At 38.1% G+C, this 20,575-nt stretch overlaps 1 protein-coding gene across 1 annotated transcript; it reads right to left on the bottom strand.

Moving 5' to 3' along the window:
• Nucleotides 1-2,695: 2,695 nt before the first annotated feature.
• On the bottom strand, nt 2,696-11,414 carry LOC104247839 (uncharacterized). Its single transcript, XM_070166879.1, has 5 exons — nt 11,378-11,414; nt 4,884-5,006; nt 4,592-4,680; nt 4,101-4,239; nt 2,696-3,014 (listed from the first exon to the last, which is right to left on the bottom strand). Exons 1-5 carry the CDS (start codon nt 11,412-11,414, stop codon nt 2,827-2,829), a joined length of 576 nt encoding a protein of 191 aa, XP_070022980.1. The 3' UTR covers nt 2,696-2,826.
• Nucleotides 11,415-20,575: the final 9,161 nt, after the last annotated feature.

The raw sequence follows: 20,575 nt of genomic DNA on the forward strand, positions 1-20,575 counted from the left end.
TGATAGAAGAGATGTAGTAACCCTTTTCTCATTAAACCTTCTTACAAAAAACTTAAAAATTCTTTAGAGCATCATCTATATGAATCAAAACATAACACATGTATATCCAGAGAAATCATCTACAATGACAAAAGCATATTTTCTATCACCTATGATTGCAGTTCTAGTTGGACCAAATAAATCCATATACAATAGTTTGAGAGGTTTTGAGGTGGAAACAAAATTCTTGATTTTTAAAGATGAGAGAGTTTATTTTCCTAGTTGACATGCATCACAAATATAATCCTTTGAAAAATCTAGTTTTGGAAGTCCAATAACGAGATCATATTAAGAAAGCTTTTGAACAGTATGCATGCTAGCATGACAAAGTTTTCTGTGCCAGACCCAGGGATCATCAACTATGGATGCAAGACAAATTTGATCCCCAAGATTATCTAAGTTACTAATAATATAGACATTTCTATCTGTATTACCTAAAAAAATGACTTTACCTGATTCATCTTCTATAAACCAACCATGTTTCTTAAAATGAACCTCGTAGTCATTGTCACATAGTTGACTAATGCTGAGAAGAATGTAGCCGAGTTCATCAACCAGGTAGACTTTATCTACATCATATGTTGAGCTTAGAGGAACTTTTCCGACACCAATTACATTTCCTTTGATTTGTCTCCAAATGTGACTGTTCCTCCATCTAGTTTGGTGACTGTCTTGAACATTTGTTAGTCACCAGTCATATGTCTGAAACACGCGCTATTATGATACCATTTTCCTTTTCGATTCTTCTTGCGGTGTTCTTACAAAACTAAATTACTTATTTTTAGGTACCCAAGCTTGCTTGGGTCCTGAAAGGTTAGAATGCTGAGTGTTAGTTTGATTTGAAGATTTGGGTCACCAGACCCATCTCCTATCATCCTCGAACCTACAGTGATTTGAGGTGTGACCTTTTAAACCATAATAAAAACAAGACGGACTATATGAATTTTCAGAGTCTTTTTCAGCTTTGATTCTATTCCTACATTGGTTAGTACTATGACCATTTTTACCACAAAAGGAATATGCATGAAATTTCTTCTTTTTGTGATGAACATCTTGATTTGATTTATCTAAACTATGACAAGTGGATTTTTGCAATCCATTCAATTGAAGTTGAAGTTTATTAACTTCTTCATGTAGCATATCACGTTCAATTTCACAAACTTTTAGCTTCAGGGCCCATTCTTTCTTTTTTTTCTTTGAATCTTTCTGAGTTCATTTAGAACTCTTTCAATATCTGCAAGAGCAATATCAACAAATTCTTGAAGTTCATAACAATTAGGGCAATTTGGGGGATGTATCTCACTAGTTCCCTCATCTTCCATGAGACCAAGTTGATCTGAGTCTTCCTCTTCATATGCTCATCTGTTTCCTGAGAATCCACACTCTCCTGATTCTTCATTGCTATTATCTTCTATAGCCATGAAGCACATATTTGCAATTTATTCATGATCAGACTCTTCTTCATCACTCCAGGCTCCAAAAGACTTCTTCCTTTAAAGGTTCCTGCTCAGTTTCTTCTTTAGTTTTGGACAATCAACTTGAATGTGTCAGTGTTTTTCACATTCGTAGCATCTTCCATTATTTTCATTGTTTATACTTCCCTTTCTAAAGTTTGGATTACCTCTTCTGCTATTTCTGTTTTTCTTCATCATGCTAGTTACAGCTTGAGAAAGCATGGCTATATTTTCAACATGTTCTCCTCCTTCATCTCCTTCTTCATCTTCTGATTCAGCCGCAGTTGCTTTGAAGGCAACTATTTTTTTCTTTCTTTGTTGAATCTGTCTATCGAAATGAGTTTTCTCAAAAGCTATTAAATCACCTCTGAGTTCATCAAAGGACATTTTGTCAAGTTCCTGACATTCGAGAGCGATGACCTTTGGCTGCCAAATCGTAGGTAGACTTCTAAGAATTGTTGTAACTTGTTTTCTGCTTTTTATTGTTCTACCAAAAGATTTGAGATCTCCAAGAATTTTGCTGAACCTGGAGAACATTTCTTCAGCAGATTCTCCATCCTTTATTTCACATAACTCATACTCACGAACCAAGAGATTTATCCTCGTTTTTTACCTTGTTGGTCCCTTCATATGCGACTTCCAATTTACCACTTCTCCTTAGTAGTTTACCAGCTTGAGATCTTTTCATATTCTTCACCACTGATAGTATTGTACAACAGATTTTTGCTTTGGCATTCACAGTTATGACAACAACTTGCTCATCAATGTAGTCATATAAATCGAGTGGATCAGTGGATATTATTACTTGACCCTTCTCATCTTTCTTTGGGAGAATTGGAAGATTTCCCTTTTTGATCACCGTCAGACTTTGATGTCATATGACGTGGTGTATGTTTCCATACGAACTTTTCAATGAGAGAAGTATTGTCCATTGAAGTATGATGGTCGAACTTGAGAGGTTCCCTCTTGAAATAGTGCATCAACAACTATGTTTGATCCCATGATCTTTTCCTCACTGGCTGTTACACTACCAGAAAATAGGTCTATTGGAACAGATTCTATAGCAACGATTGTATAACTGTTACAACCGTGGCATTATCCTTTCCACCCTGTTGAGACAGTTCCCAATAACACCGTTACAATAGTACAATAACCGTTGCAATAGATGAATCTACGGCAACAATACCCTAAACCCTAAATACACATGTGTATGCAAGTCAAATACACATGTCATATGTTTATTGGGTTTGTGTAAACACGAGTAGGGGTATGCTTTTTCTGTAAAACAATCATGTCTCTCAAAAGCAAAGCAAAGACTAGTGTCTCACTCCAGTCAGTTACACCAAACACCAGGACAAACTATTTTGCAATATTTTCTTCTGTCTACCAAACAATAATGTGAAAAGAAGTTTGAGCTTCTCACCTTCCAAAGATAAAGTGCATCGACAAATGAGAGTTCTATGCGGAAAAGTACCATTAGCATGCGTAACGCAAATAGATATTCTCCACCATCTAACTCCTCTGGCAATTACAATTGAAGTCGGTGAGTGAGAGAAAGAGTTAACTCTATGCTAGACTTTCTCCTCCCTGTTTTAGACTCTGGTCAAGATTGCAGTTTATGAATTCCTTAAACAATTTAGATTGCCAAGATATTTCCATGAAATTTTTCTTCTCTATCCCAGTGTCCCAAACAACATATATGAGGGCCATTTTTAACATGGAAAATCCATTCTTCACCATGATTAACATTACGATATGTGAGTTTGGCTCCAACTTAATAAATGGTATAGACATTCAAATTATACATCAGAATCTGCAAAAGGACTGCTAGATGATTTAATTTAATTTAAGTTTTTGATAGGTGCTAAACAACATGTTTATACTTTATATTGCCTGCATCACTTCAAGTATAATATGTAGGTCTTGTGGCAGTCAATAACAAACTTGGACTGCATGTATTAAAAGCTTAACAAGATAAATCACGATTTTATAGAACATATCGTCAGAATGCATAGCAGGCTTTAGAATCAAGTCACAATATGTAATGTGTAAAGCCAATTAATACTATTATTGAAGTGAGTGACCATCTCATCTAAAAACTTAAACTGTTAGAGAAACACATTTTTATTTACTTAATTATGTCCTTAACACGCCCCCTCACGTGTGGGTTTGATTCTTTTTTATGAGCCAAACACGTGAAAATTCTTTTTGATATTTGGATGGCGGTGAGACTCAAACCTAGAACTTCTGCCTGCTTTAATACCATGTTGAAGTATGTGACCATCTCATCTAAAAGTGTAAGTAGTTAGAGAGAACTACAGTAGAATGAGACAGGATAAAAGCAAAAGCTGAAGCATATATAGAAACCAAGTTGTGCAGCCTCTAACAGCAATAAGTTAAATTTCTCTAAAATACAAAGCGCTCTAACTCACAAAAAGCCCAAAATTTTCACCAAGACCTATACTAGATATTATTTATCTATCTAGTACTGAGAACTATATGATATGGCATGCTAGGAAAATTAACAGCGTTGACAAGACCTTGTGTTCTCTACTTCTTACATGGGAATAGCTACTGGAAAATATATAAAGAAAAGCAACCGCTTACCAAGGTGTTGATGAAGCTTCGGATCAACAGTTTTAACAATTTGTGCAAGGGTACTTAGTTGAGATTGCACTCCTATCGAATTTGTGGTGCACTTGAAATTTTCTCGCTGTTGATGAAGCATACATGGATTTGTTATATGCTAGGTAATGGCAGAAACATAGGAAATAATTAGCAAAAACATTGAACAACTTTTTAGAAAGAGTTACTAAAGACCACATAAATATATGTGCAAGTTTATTGGGGACGCATTATCCATTTTAGGTTTGCAACACGTCCTATCACATTTTTCTCTCGCGCCAATGAGCGGCACATAGACTTGAACTTAAGACTTTAACTTTTCTCTGATTTTGAATTTTGTGACAATCTTATCTACAAACTTAAGATGTTAGAGAAGGAACACATTTATTTATTCATTTATTTTAAGGAATAAATTTATTTATTCATTTGTTTTAGGTCGGTAACAACCATGAATAGAAACAATGAAGGCATACCAATCTACGCATTGCACGTTCGAAGCACCAGAATGCATCTGCTTCATTCTCAAGTAGAATAACCATTGGGGAGCAAATGTCAGTCATCCCTGTGCAGATAAAATAAGGGCAAAAGTTTTATGAATGACTTTGATATTTTTTTTTTTGGATGACCGAGAAATTCGTTTAGAGCCGATCCTTTGGACTAATCGCAACCTTCGAAACTCGGTGGATAATGGGCCCGCCCCTCTACCCTTCTCCACTTAGGCTTTGATATTATTAAAAATTAGTTTCTAAAATACTGATAAAATACCTTGAACATAACCAATATCTTTATCCATCCATGCATAGACAGCAAGCACGTCCCAGAGTTTTGCTTGATTAGCTTGATTTTCATAAAATACAAGAGCACGATCTGTGCGAACAACATCCAGACCTAAAGCCTAAATTGCTTGTAAGGGAAGCGTATCAAGCTAATAGAAATAAAAGAATATTTAAGAGAGAAAAGTAATAAATTGTACAAGACAAGACAAGACAAGATTTACGTGGTTCGGCAATTTTTGCCTACTCCATGGCCACACAAAGAATAACTTTTTATTAATTGAAGAGAGAAAGAAGAAGTTTTGGGATGTTCTACAAATGAAAATGTAAACCCCTATTTATAAGCATTTGAATGCCCTGCCGAGGTAAGCGCTTACATCATAAGAATGCCGACGTAAGCGCTTACATTATAAGAATGCTGAGGTAAGCGCTTACATCACAAGAATGTCGATGTAAGCGCTTACATCATATTTTCATCTCTTTTTGATTTTTCTTTCTTTTGTTTTGTCTACTTTCACATACAACAATAGGTTTGGTCCTATCAATCTCCCCTCAAACCTATGTTACATCAAGAAAGAAAATAAAGAAAGATTTGCTATTCTCTGGTGGCGCCTTCACTCTATCAGTCTTGAAGGCTAACTAAGGCAGTGCACAGTCTCAGTTTGTCAACACCGACAACTTTGGTCAACATGTCTGACGGGTTCTTTGATCCTGGTATCTTCTGTAGGGAAAGAGTTCCTTCATTTATCAACTTTCGGATATGATGATACCTCAACTGGATATGCTTCGATCTTGTATGAAACAGTAGATTCTTGGCAAGATGAATTGCACTCTGGCTATCGCTGAAAAGCTCACAATTGTCTTGCTCTTTACCTAACTCTTTAAGAAAATTCTTGAGCCAAATCATCTCTTTTCCAGCTTCTGAGATTGCCATGTACTCTACTTCAGTGGTAGATAGAGCAACACTTTTCTGAAGTCTGGACATCCCACTAACAGCAGTACCACCCAAGGTGAACACGTAGCCCGTGGTACTTTTTCGACTATCCAGATCGCCACCTAAATTTGCATCAGCAAAACCTTGTAAGATAATATTGCTCTTTTTAAAACAAAGTGTCAGACCTGAGGTGCCTTTGAGATATCGCAATATCCATTTTACACCTTCCCAATGCTCCTTCCCTGGATCTGACATGTATCTACTGACAACTCCAACTGCATGGGCTATGTCAGGTCTAGTGCAAACCATAGCATACATCAAACTTCCTACTGCTGAAGCATACGAAACTTTGGACATGTACTTCCTTTCTTCATCTGTCTTAGGTGATTGGTCCTTTGACAGATTTAGATGGCTTCCAAGTGGAGTGCTTCTGGTTTTTGCATCATGAAGACTGAACCTGCTTAGTACCTTCTGTATGTACTTTTCTTGAGACAACTTTAAGGTTCCTTCCGACCTGTTTCTGCTAATCCTCATCCCAAGCATTTACTTAGCTGGTCCTAAGTCTTTCATTTCAAACTCCTCCGCCAGTTGTTGCTTAACCAAGTTGATTTCATTTATGCTAGATCCTACAATTAGCATATCATCAACGTAAAACAATAAAATGATATAGGATTCATCAAGATTTTTGATATAACAGCAATGGTCCATCTCACATCGTGTGAAACCATTTTTATGCATGAATCCAGAAACTTGAAAACCTTCAGGTTGCTTCATGTAGATGTCTTGTTCAAGGTCACCATGCAAGAAAGCAGTTTTAACATCTAGCTGCTCCAAATACAAATTTTCTGCAGCTACGATACTTAGCACCAACCTGATAGTAGTTAATTTGACTACAGGAGAGAAGATCTCGGTGTAGTCAATTCCTTCTTTCTGCTGAAAGCCTTTTACTACTAATCGTGCTTTGTATATATTCTTAACATCATGCTCTTCCTTGACTCTATACACCCACTTGTTCTGCAATGCCTTCTTTCCTTTTGGTAACTCCGTAGTATCCATGTTTTATTCTTTTGAAGAGAATTCATCTCTTCTTTCATGGTTATCAGAGTCTATCACCTGCATTGCTTCAACAAAATGCTCTGGTTCTCCAACATCAGTAAGAAGTAAATAGTGAAGAGAGAGAGTTAACCTATCTGGAGCATTCGTGACTCTTTTAGATCTCCTCAATGTAGGTTCATGAGTAACAGAATCCGAATTTGATTCAGGTCCTGATTCCATATTTGGTTCTGGATTTGATTCTATCTCTGGTTCCGCTTTAGGTTCGGCTTCTAGTTCTTCTTCAAATTCGGCTTCTGGTTCTTCATCTTCAATTTCAGAATCAGTTGTAATCCCTCTAGCCACTTCATTTTCTGAGATTTCTTCTAACTCAACTGTTTCAAATATTGTCTGTTTGCTGGTGTTGGTTGGTTCTACTTCAAGCTTGTCCTTGTACATCACATTTTCATTAAATGTGACATTCCTGTGTCTTAGGATCTTTCTATTATGATCATCCCAAAACCGATAACCAAAAATTATCATCACCATAGCCAATAAAGAAACATTTCTTTGCTTTAGGATCAAGATTATCTCTATCATTAGAGTTTACATGCACATAAGCAACACAACAAAAACAATTTCAGATGTGAGAGAGTTACCTCCTTTCCTGTCTATACCTCCTCAGGAATTTCAAAATTCAGCGGTACAGAGGTTCCCTTGTTTATGAGGTAAGTTGCCGTGTTAATAGCCTCAGCCCAAAAATACTTCGGCAATACAGAATGTATTCTCATACTTCTGGCTCGTTCATTCAGGGTTCTGTTCATCCTCTCAGCAACACCATTTTGTTCCGGTGTTCCAGGAACTGTCTTGATCATTCTGATCCAATTCTCCGAGCAAAATGCTTTGAACACTTGGCTATCATACTCTCCTCCATTGTCAGACTTCAGACATTTTAACTTTAGACTTGTCTGATTTTCAACTTCAGCTTTCCATCTTTTAAAGGTAACAAATACATCAGATTTATTTTTCAGAAAATAAACCCATACCTTTCTTGTGGAATCATCAATGAAGGTGACATAATAGCGTGAGCCTCCTAGAGAAGTTACAGGAGCTGGTCCCCACACATCTGTATGCACTAGTTCCAGCTTCTCTTTCTTTGGCGTCCTTCCCACCTTTGAGAAACTAACTCTCTTTTGTTTCCCGTAAATGCAATCTTCGCACAAACCTAATTCAACATGTTTTAGGTTTGACAACTTCTTTTTGGATGCCAAAAGCTTCATTCCCTTCTCACTCATATGCCCGAGCCTCCGGTGCCACAATGTTGTATCACGACCATGATCAACTGTTGCTATAGTATCTCTTTCTATTGCAGTTGCATACAATGTTCCCCTTTTGAAGCCTCGTGCCACAACCAAATTCCCTTTGGTTATCTTCCACGATCCGTTGCCGAATGTTGTTGTATATCCTTCATCATCAATATGACCCATAGATATCAGATTTTTCTTGAGGCCAGGAACATGTCATACATTTTGCAATTTCCATAGCATGCCTTGTGAAGTCTTTATATGAACTTCACCTTTTCCGGCAATGTCGAGAGGTTCTCCATCTGCTAGATAAACTTTTCCAATTTTTCCAGCAATATAATTATGCAATAATTCTTTGCATGATGTAGAGTGAAAGGATGCACCTGAGTCCAGAATCCAAGATTCGACTGGACTGTCTGCACAACAAATTAGTGCATCACCAACTTGTTCAGCAATTACATTTGCTGAATTTTCTTCCTTCTTCTTCTTTGGTTCTCTACATTGACTACTGTAGTGACCCTTTTTATCACAATTCCAACAAGTAATGTCCTTTGCGATTTTTGGATTGTCCTCTTCTCCTTGACTTTGATCTGCCACGACCATAAATCTGTCCTCTTTGGTTGATTCTCCCCCTGCTTTCGGTACTAAAAGCAGATCCTGGGGAATCACTTGATTCTCTTCGGCGAATATCTTCGCTTAGAACCAAGTCTCTAATATCATTCAATTTGAGTTTGGTACTTCCTGATGAACTGCTAACTGCAGTTACTGTTGTAGACCAACTCTCCGGTAGAGATGATAGTAGAATCAACGCCCTGATTTCGTCATCAATTGTTATATTAACAGAACTCAACCGAGTTAATATTGTATTAAACTCATTGATATGTTCCGTGACTGATCCACCTTCTGTCATTTTTAAGTTGAATAATCGACGCATCAAATAGACTTTATTGAAGTAGATGGCTTCTCATACATATTTGATAACGCCTTCATCAGGCCTGCAGTGGTCTTCTCGTTAATGATGTTAAACGCCACATTTCGTGTTAGTGTCAAACGAATCACACCAAGAGCTTGGCGATCTAATAGATCCCAATCCGCTTTGGACATAGTCTCCGGTTTCACCTCGGTGAGAGGTAAGTGTAATTTTTTCTAATACAAATAGTTCTCTATTTGCATTTTCCAGAATCCAAAATCTTTGCCATTGAACTTGTCAATCTTAACCTTCCCTTCTTCCGATGCCATTTTTCACAAAAACAATTTATGTGAATAGTGTTTGTGAATAGTAACGATGATCAATAGTGTCGCACTATTCTTGTGAATAGTACCTGCACCAATACTGTACTTTTCTACCAGAATTACACTGTCTGTGCTCTGATACCAGTTGTAAGGGAAGCGTATCAAGCTAATAGAAAGAAAAGAATATTTAAGAGAGAAAAGCAATAAATTGCACAAGACAAGACAAGACAAGATTTACGTGGTTCGGCAATTTTTGCCTACTCCACGGCCACACAAAGAATAGCTCTTTATTAATTGAAGAGAGAAAGAAGAAGTTTTGGGATGTTCTACAAATGAAAATGTAGACCCCTATTTATAAGCATTCGAATGCCCTGCCGAGGTAAGCGCTTACATCATAAGAATGCCGATGTAAGCGCTTACATCATAAGAATGTTGAGGTAAGCGCTTACATCACAAGAATGTCGATGTAAGCGCTTACATCATATTTTCATCTCTTTTTGATTTTTCTTTCTTTTGTTTTGTCTACTTTCACATACAACAATAGGTTTGGTCCTATCATTGCTCCGACATGGCAGTTTAGGTGTCGTACCTGTGTATACACGACACTAGTATGGGTGTGGATATGGGATCTGTACCGAATCTGGTCAAACAATTTCGGATACTTTGACCACAACGGACGGAAAATTCAAGACGAGATACAATTTGGTTCCCGAAATCAGAATCCTAATAATTAGGGTAAAGTTGAAGAAAATAGCATACATTATCTAAGAAATCAATCATTTACTTATCTACAACTTGAGAATAAAAAAGAAATCCACACTTTACAATCTATACTTAAGTATTTCACATAATTTCTCATAACTCAGAGACATGTTTTATATTTTTGTTTTTTTTGAATTATTTTTAGCCGGATCCCCGCACCCGTATCCGTACTAGGATCCGTATCCCCGAATCTTAGAATTTACATGTCGAAGGATCCGGCCTCTAGATCCGTACCCGTGTTGGACACCCGTACCCGTATCCGAGCAACTTAGCCTAAAGCAACATCACAAGCCATTACAGTATCAGATATTTTCAGGAAAATCAGTCTACAATTGATGAACTAGCTTCCTTACCAAAGCCAAAAAATAAGTGCACTAAGCAGTAACAATAGTCCACTAGGAGATTGCAATTTCACTTTTTTGCCACTTAATTATTATCTCTTTAAGTGACATGTTCCCTCTTTAACTCAGCATCTAACTCTAGAGTATAACTAGCAATGAAGAAAAAGATGTCATTGTCTCATCACTTGTTGAACATAGCACATCTCTCTAACCAAAACCTTTTATAGTTTTTCATCTGTATTTTGTAGCAGCTCACAAGTGATAAATGACCAACTACAAAGAAATGTCAAAAGGTTGAGTCGCTCATTCAAAATCTAAACGCTCTTTCAACATTCAATTCTTCTTCCGCCGCATCTAAGTTTCATTGGACTACACAATGACTAACTGACACAAATTTTTCACACATAATTATTATGTTGGAAAAGCAATGTTGCATGTATCAATCCCTTCATCTCAAATACCATATCTAATGGGGGTGGGTGGGGGTAAGGAGCAAACATCTTTAGGTCAATAAAATTTGGTTACATTCTGCACAACTGAGAACTATGTCAAAGTAATATATAGTTATGTTAACTATTTAAGTTTAGTTGAAAAAGCATAATTCATGAAGAGCAAAGTGGGAAAACACTTGATTATTGGGAATTAATTATATTGTTCAAACTGGAATGTATTTCAGGACCCGAACAAAAAACATTAACAGACGGACTGGAAAGAGAATGTATAAGTGACATTCAAGTTTTTCTAAGAGACGGGCGACATTCAAGTTTTTCTAAGAGACGGGCAGAGATAGAAAGATAGATATAGGGAGCTCCACAGCAATTACAGAATGTATAAAGTTGGCATACTGAAACTAGAGAATAGTAGTGGCACGAGTACTAACCAATTTGGGACAAGTTAAGCTTCCACTGAAACGCCATTATCGACTGGCAGGGCACTGTTAGTATCTTGTGCATCACTGGAAGTGTTCGCATGCTCTGTAGGTTGACAATCATCAGTGACTATAGCATTTTTGTGGTAAATTTCCCACTGCCAATCACAGGTACAATCTTTTGGCATTCAGATTTCCTGCAGCATACTGCTCTCTGAGGATACAAATTCAGATTTTTAGGCCACTCATAAAGCAGGTTGTAAGAATTTACCTGTATTGGGAAAAACTGAGTTTATATTAAAGATGATGTGGCATGACACATGGATTAGTTAAATGGTCAAAGCGCAGCAATTGACTAAAGAGGCACGGATGGAGACATCCACGGGAAAAAGAATTTAAATAGGCACGAGACGACGTATAAATACGAGTCTCGTACCACTTTAAATTATTTACAGCCAACGGATTAGAAGACATTGAAGGCAAAGATCTGATGACAGAAAGGAGTCCAAATTCATTATTAAATACTTGATACGTTACAAAATTGGTATTTAATAGGAATGATTGCATAACGGCTTATTTAATGTCATTTATTACTCATGATTATATCATTAAAGCTGAGGCTTCATTCCTTTACCTAGAATTATCTATAAAAGGAAGAAGTATCATCATTTGTAAGGACACGGAATACTATTGAGAATTTATTGAAATACACATCTATTTGCTTCTTTACCATCGTTCTCAAAAGTATTTTATTTTTGTCTCCTGATTATCAGTAACCCGAATTTCTTTTTAGCTTTGACCAAAGACTCAGATTTTTGGTTAAACAAATTGGTTCCGTTACCGGGAATCTGATAATCTTTCCTTTTAAGCTATATCTTATCTATTGTCGTCACCATGTCAAACAACAACGCCGACAACAATAGTAATAACACATTGGGAAACCATGAGAATCAAATACATCAAAATCAAGATAACGTGGTTCCCTCTCCTCTAAATTCACCACGTCAATCTCGTGAAGGCACTCCTGTTACTGAATCCCGTGCTGATCAACAAGAGCAATCTGAACATTTTGAAGGAGTTACAACTGAAGCTTTGCAAAAGCTAATTGATGCACAGGTCGGCAAAGCTCTTCAGGCACTTGTTAGTCGATTGCCTGCTGCGCCACCTACACCAACTCCTAATAATAATACATTGGAGAACCCCCGTTCTGGTCTTGATAATTCTGGAAACGGAGCAACCCCCAGTGAACCACAAGAAGGGGGACCAGGTAATTTAAATAATTCGTATTTGCAAAATTTAGTACTAACCTTGCAGAAACAGCTTAAGGAACAAAATGAGCGTATTGAACAAATCCCTGGAGTTCCGCCTGTAATAAAAGGAGTAGACATGGACAAATACTCACAACAACCATGGAAGCCTAGTGCTGCTCCCCTTCCAATTCCGAAAAAGTTCAAAATGCCTGACATCCCAAAATATGATGGTACTACAGACCCACGTGACCACGTGACTGCATTTACAACCGGTGTAAAAGGCAACGACTTGACCAAACAAGAAATTGAATCAGTATTGGTCAAGAAATTTGGAGAAACACTCACCAAGGGTGCATTAACCTGGTATTCCCTTTTATCTGAAAATTCTATTAATTCTTTTGCTGAGCTTGCAGATTCTTTTATTAAAGCACATTCGGGAGAACAAAAGGTTGAGAAAAGGATGGAAGATATTTTCAAAATCAAACAAGGGGATTCAGAGTTGCTTAGAAACTTCGTTGATAGATTCCAGCGTGAAAGAATGACTCTACCTCGTGTGCCTGACAATTGGGCTGCTATAGCTTTTGCAAGTAATTTAAATGACAAAAGTTCTGAAGCCACGAGACGACTCAAAGAAAGTCTTCGAGAATTTCCTGCAACCACATGGAATGATGTTTACAACAGGTATAGCACGAAGCTGCGAATCGAAGAAGATACCGTACCTAAGCTTCATCATGAAGAAAGGGCGGTACCCGAAGGTCAGAAACCGAAAAAAGATCAGGTAAAAACAGGTACGATCCATATATGGGACCCGCAGGAAAGGACCCATGGTCGAAACAAGATAGCCAGCAATATGATAAAAAATCAAGGAACCGGGATTCTGGCTCTTCTTCAAAGTTCAGGAATGATCGGAACAGACAAGAATCACGAGATGATGACAGAAGTTTAAAGGCACGATTCGGTGGATATAATTTTAATGTCTCTACCTTCGAGCTCGTAGCTGTTTTAAGAAGCATGGGAGATAAGGTACGGTAGCCAAAAGAGATGCGGTCAAATCCAAGTAGATGCAATCCGGATCATTGGTGCGAATTTCACAATGATCACGGGCACAAAACTTCAGAATGTAGATTCCTGCAGAGTGAAGTGGATCATTTATTGAAGCAAGGATACCTCACTGAGTTATTTAGTGAGAAAGGAAAACAAGCTTATATGAAAAACAGACAAGAGCCACCACAACCTCCTTCACCCAAGAGGACAGTGAATGTCATAAGTGGGGGAGAAGATATTCATGGCGTAACCTACACAGCCTCCAACAAGGTTTCTAAGGTAACGATTACACACGGGAAACGGGTGCGGCAGGTCCTTGAAAATGAAAGTATTTCGTTCGATGACGCAGATACCGAAGGAGTGACAACTCCACATAATGACGCACTGGTAATATCTTTACTTGTACATGATACTAATGTAAAACGAGTTTTGATTGATCCAGGGAGTTCTGTAAATATTATATTACTAAGGGTACTACGAGAAATGCAAGCTGAAGACAAAATGATACCCAAGGCGCACACCTTGTCAGGCTTCGACAATTCAAGTGTAGTAACAAAAGGTGAGGTATTTCTAACAACTTTTGCTATGGGTGTTGTGAAGGAAACTAAATTTCAGGTAGTTGATATGGAAATGGCCTACAATATGATCATGGGGAGACCATGGATACACGATATGGATGTTGTCCCATCAACTCTACATCAGGTTATTAAATTCCCATCACCATGGGGAATTTGCCAAATTCGTGGGGATCAGCAGATGGCTAAAAGTGTCAACGCTGTAACAAGTACGAGCGCCGAAAATAAAGAAAAGTAGCAATTACAGGAAACAGTTGAAGGTAAAAAAGATCAAACTTCAACTGAACAGGAAAAGACGGATTTGGACTCAAGACCTGACACAATTCAAGAACCTGAAGAAAATGAAAGCATCAAAACGACAATTGAAGAGCTTGAGGCAGTGATGTTATTTGATCAATGGCCTGAACGGAAGGTTTATGTCGGGGCCAATTTAAGCACGAACATGCGAGGTATGATAATCGAATTTTTAAAAGCTAACTTAGACTGCTTTGCTTGGTCCCACGCTGATATGACAGGGATACCACCAAATGTGATGACTCACAAACTCAATGAGGACCCTTCTTTCACGCCAATAAAGCAAAAGAAACGGAAACAAGGTGCTTTCAAGAACCAGGTGATTCAGGATGAAGTCCAAAAATTATTAAAAATCGGATCAATCCGTGAGGTAAAATATCCTACTTGGTTAGCTAACACGGTGGTTGTACCCAAGAAAAATGGTAAGTGGCGTGTTTGTGTAGATTATACCGATTTAAATAAAGCCTGTCCAAAAGATTCCTTTCCCTTACCGCATATAGACCAACTAATTGATGCAACCGCAGGTCATGAACTTTTAAGTTTTTTAGATGCATACTCAGGATATAATCAAATTAAAATGGATCCTGGTGATGAAGAAAAAACTTCTTTCATCACAGACAGGGGGACTTACTATTATAAAGTAATGCCCTTTGGCCTCAAAAATGCTGGGGCAACCTATCAAAGGTTGGTCACCAAAATGTTCCAAGAACATTTAGGGAAAACAATGGAGGTATATATAGACGATATGCTCGTCAAAACCCAGCAATCTCATGATCATATTTCTCATCTATCTGTTACTTTTGAAATTTTGCGAAAATTTAATATGAAACTCAACCCAGAAAAATGTGCATTTGGAGTTGCATCAGGTAAGTTTTTGGGTTTTCTTGTTTCTAATCGTGGTATTGAAGTGAATCCTTCTCAGATCAAAGCAATAGAAGAAATCCCGGATATACTTACTAATAAAAAGGAAGTACAAAGATTAACGGGAAGAATTGCAGCTTTGGGGAGATTTATTTCCAAATCCTCGGAAAGGTGTTTTAAGTTTTTCTCTGCACTTAAAAAGCAAGATCATTTTGAATGGAATGAAGATTGTCAACAAGCCCTTAGAAATTTGAAAGCTTATTTGTCAAAACCACCGTTGTTGGCAAAACCGAAGGTGGGGGAAAAACTTCTCATTTATCTGGCCGTATCTGAAGTCGCAGTAAGTGCTGTTTTAGTCCGCGAGGACCAAGGTAAACAATCTCCTATTTATTATGTAAGTAAGTCCTTATTGGAAGCTGAGACACGATACCCACAGCTAGAAAAATTAGCATTAGCTTTGATCATGGCATCTAGAAAGTTAAGACCTTATTTTCAATGTCATCCCATTGTTGTAGTTACTGCTTTTCCGCTTCGAAATATTTTGCATAAACACGAACTTTCAGGAAGATTAGCAAAATGGGCTATAGAACTAAGTGAGTATGAAGTTATTTATCAACCCAGGACCGCTATAAAGTCTCAAGTACTAGCTGATTTCGTGGCTGATTTTAGCCAGGGGATGCATTTAGAAGCAGAAAAAGAATTATTAGTTTTTAATGGTGCGAACCCGGGGACTTGGGTTTTATACACTGACGGTTCATCTAATGTAAAAGGGGCAGGCTTAGGAATAGTCCTCGTACCACCTGCGGGTGAGACCATTAGACAGGCTATAAAATGTCATTCTATAACTAACAATGAAGCAGAGTATGAGGCTGTAATTGCAGGTTTAGAATTGGCACGAGAACTCGGCATAACACAGATTATAATCAAGAGTGATTCTCAACTCGTGGTTAATCAGATGCTGGGGACTTATACAGCCAGAGAGTCACGAATGCAAGAATACCTCGCAAAGGTACGGGAGTTAATAAAGCAATTCCAAACTTGGAAAGTAGTGCAGATCCCAAGAGATGAGAATGTAGAGGCAGATGCTTTAGCAAACCTTGCATCCGCAGCAGACGTGGCAAACAATACAGATGCTTCAGTCATACATCTATTTCATTCCGTTCTTGAATCTGATAAAAACGAGGTAAATTTTAATCATCTAACATGGGATTGGAGAAATGAAATTGTTGCCTTTTTACAGCACGGAACCGTGCCTAATGACAAAGGAAAGGCTTACGCGCTTCGCAAAAAAGCTGCACGATATTGTTTATATCAAGGAAATCTTTATCGAAAGATGTTCGGCGGACCACTAGCAAGGTGTCTCGAACCCTCTCAAACCGAATATGTCATGAGAGAAGTACATGAAGGACATTGTGGGAATCACGCAGGAGGACGGTCACTAGTAAGAACGTTAATTCGCACAGGATATTATTAGCCTAAGATGGAAGAAGAGGCAACCAGTTTCGTGTCCAAATGTGATAAATGTCAAAGGTACGACAATAATATGCACAGACCAGCTGAGTTACTACATCCTGTTTTAGCCCCTTGGCCCTTTATGAAATGGGGAATGGATATCGTAGGTCCACTTCCACAAGCAAAAGGTCAGGTAAAATTTCTACTTGTACTTACAGATTATTTCACTAAATGGGTAGAAGCAGGGGCATTTAAACAGGTACGAGAAAAAGAAGTTAAAGACTTCATATGGCGAAATATAATATGCCGCTTTGGAGTACCAAAGGAGATCGTGTGTGACAATGGACCACAATTTATTGGAGCACAAGTTACAGAATTTCTTCGAAGTTGGCAGATCAAAAGAATAACGTCTACGCCATATCATCCAGTGGGGAATGGACAAGCAGAATCAACTAACAAAGTTATTATCAATAACTTGAAAAAGAGGTTACAAGATTCAAAAGGTAATTGGCCTGAGGTGTTACCTGGAGTATTATGGGCTTATCGTACAACGACCAAAACAGGCACTGGAGAAACACCATTTTCAATGGTTTATGGTACGGAAGCCTTAATTCCAGTTGAAATAGGTGAGCCAAGCACACGATACGATCAGGCAACGGAGGAATCTAATAATGAAAAGATGCGGGTTAGCCTAGATTTACTTGAAGGAAGAAGAGAAGCTGCTTTGATAAGGATGGCAGCACAAAAACAAGTAATAGAACGATATTACAATAGGAAAGCACGCCTCAGATTTTTCAAAATTGGGGACTTCGTGCTTAAAAAGGTGTTCCAATCTGCAAAAGCTGCTAACTCAGGAAAGCTAAGTCCAACATGGGAAGGACCATACAAAGTCCGTGGCATTGCGGGAAAAGGAGCATACCAGTTGGAAACAATGGATGGTAAAGTTTTACCCTCACATTGGAATGCTGTCCACTTAAAAAGATACTACTTTTGAGAAAGTACCTACGGTCAGGTATCATCGTGTTAAAATTTCTCTCTTGGTTTATTAGTATTTTACTAACGATTTTAGATGCTAGGCAAAATATCCTAACTCGTGCCAAATGATGAGTCACAACCTGCAAGGCAAAATGGAGTATTCTTAAATTCCTAGCCCAGGGTTACAATTAATCTGATGGAAATACACACGAGTTAGGCGGTCTTCATCTATAATCGCACCTTCGGGTCCCGCATATCTTTCTGTTTCAGGAAAAAGGGCCAAAATAAAAGATATAAACAAGTGCTCGAGGCTTCATACTTCACCGCTCAAACACTTGGGGGACTACAATATTGTACACAGATACGTGTAGAAATGCAGATACGCAGATACGAATATCGAACGATAGAAGTCAAGTGTTGAGAAAAATTATGAAGTCTTCAGCATTCATGAGAACAACAGAGTCATCTCTCAAACTCATAAACAAAGTCACCTCTCAAAACCCTTCTTAATATGTAAAGATAGGGTCATGACTATGTAGTGAAACAGGTTATGAAGAAAAACCTTGTTTATTTTATGTTATTCACAAATCTGTTACAAGAAAAGCAGTTACGAGAAAGTTTAGATGTATTGTAATACATGTAACAGTCAAACACTTGATAAAAGTTTATAAAAAAAACTTGCCAAAGTTGTTTCATACAAAACATGTGTATTCTTATTTCTTTCATCGTATTATAACACCATTATGAAGTTGAGACGTCTTCTTCAATAAGTGTTGATAAAATAAAAGGGCCCTCTTTTATAAACCTCATGTTAATAAGTCATGAGAAGAATCATAAAGCATTTTCAAAGGATAAAAATGCTAAACTATTCTATAAGTCCTAAATAAGTAAGGAAAAGACAAGAATAGAACACATTGAAGTACTAACAAAACTTCTTAATATAATTAAAAAGACTAAGTAGAAACTTAGTCAATAAAAGTTTATACAAGTGCCCCATTATGATAACTCGGGACTTTCACCAAAAAATCCCTTAAAAACTAAGGGATAAAACCATCATCCAATTGAAGGGGTTAGCACATCAGAAGTTGCAATATTAATTTCACTTTCAGCCACAGGCACGGTGGCAACTTCTGAAGAAGCAGCAACAGGAACGGTTTCAGCAGAGCTTGAAATGTTAGGATCAATGAGGGAAACAAGAGTCACGGAAGCTTCAACTTCCACAGACTGAGTCATAGAAGTTTCACCCTCTGAAGCTGGAATTGCAACATTTTCAGCTGAAGCAGGAATTGTAATCCCAATTGCTGCAGTATTCACTTCTTCATTTAAAAGTTCTTCTGTTCCAGGAACTTCAAGTGCAGGAGAAGGAGTATCAGTAGACTGTTGGCTTTTCTCGATGGTATCTACGACTTTGGCCAGTTCAGACTGCAAGTCAAAACCTTCTTGAGCAGCTTCCGTCAAAGCATCACGACGAGATTTCAGGAAAGCCCAACTCACTTCTATGTTAAAATTTTCCTCTAGAAGTCCATATTCCTTTTCCCACATAGCAAGATCGTTTTTTAAGATTTGATATTCAGCTAAATGGGAATCAAGGGAAGCTTCAAGAGAAGCATGAGAACTCTTCAAGGCATGAATCTCGTCAGAAGAAGTCTGTAAGTCAGCCTGAGCTTGAGTCAAGCTTTGCACTAACTCTCCTGCATATTCTTCCTTCCTAGCCAAAAGTGCCTTCAGCTCCCTAACTTCTTCACTAGCCCTGGATAATTGTTCTGACAAAGAGCATTCCAAAAGCTCTTTGTCTCTTTTCAATTGGCTTGAAGAGGCTTTGACAGTTGCCAGTTCAGAAGTTAAACCACGGTTTTGCTGCTCCAGGAGATTTTTATCTTCTTGCAACTCCTCTATGGTCCCTTGAGCATTCTCGAACTGCTCCTTCCAATTGGTTGCTTCAAGCTGGGCTCCCCTAGCTATTTCTTCGGCCTCGTGGACAGTCTTTTCAGACTCACGAGCTTTTCTTTCCAGTAGGGAAATTCTTCCCATTAATTCCGCGCCAATAAGGTTAGCCTACAGAGATAAGTCATAGAAATGAGAGATTGAAGATAATTAAAAAACAAAAAAAAAATTGTTGGTAAAAATACCTTCAAAGTAGAATGAACTACGTCATTCATCAGAGTTAAGAAACTATGGCTCTCCATATTCTTCTTCTCGATATCTCCAATTAGAGGTTCGAGCCAAACATCGGCTCTGCCGGTCTTCCTCAAGAGGCTATGATTGGCAGGAACCTCCAAAGTAACACTTCTCATAGTCATACTTCCACTGCTAGAACCTGTCTCTGTATGATGAACAGAGGGAAGAGGAGCAGTGGAAGGAATGGAAGGAAAAGATGTAGAAACCAACACAGGAGCGGAAGCAGGTGCGGTAGAAACAGCCAAGGGAACGAATATAGGAGCGGTAGAAACTGGCAAAAGAACGGAAGTCATCAAAACTGGTAAAGAAATACTTACGGTTGGCAGAGAAATGGAGGAAATAGGAACAAATGACGAAAGAGGAGCTTCATCAAAAATAGTGTCGAGCTCGCCACTCCCGAAACCACTGTCAAAAAGATGCTGAATTGACTCATTATTATCTCTTGGTTCGGCGTCCTCGTCAGATTGAATCAAAACAGGCTCGGTGGTGGAGGTACGAGCAGGAGTGTTTTCAATTTCATCATCAATGATTATTCGTCTCCTGACCCTTGGCCTGGTAATTAGGGAGGTACCCTCCTCTTC

The sequence above is a fragment of the Nicotiana sylvestris genome, chromosome 2 (assembly GCF_000393655.2).
Source record: "Nicotiana sylvestris chromosome 2, ASM39365v2, whole genome shotgun sequence".
In the NCBI taxonomy this organism is placed as follows: domain Eukaryota; kingdom Viridiplantae; phylum Streptophyta; class Magnoliopsida; order Solanales; family Solanaceae; genus Nicotiana; species Nicotiana sylvestris.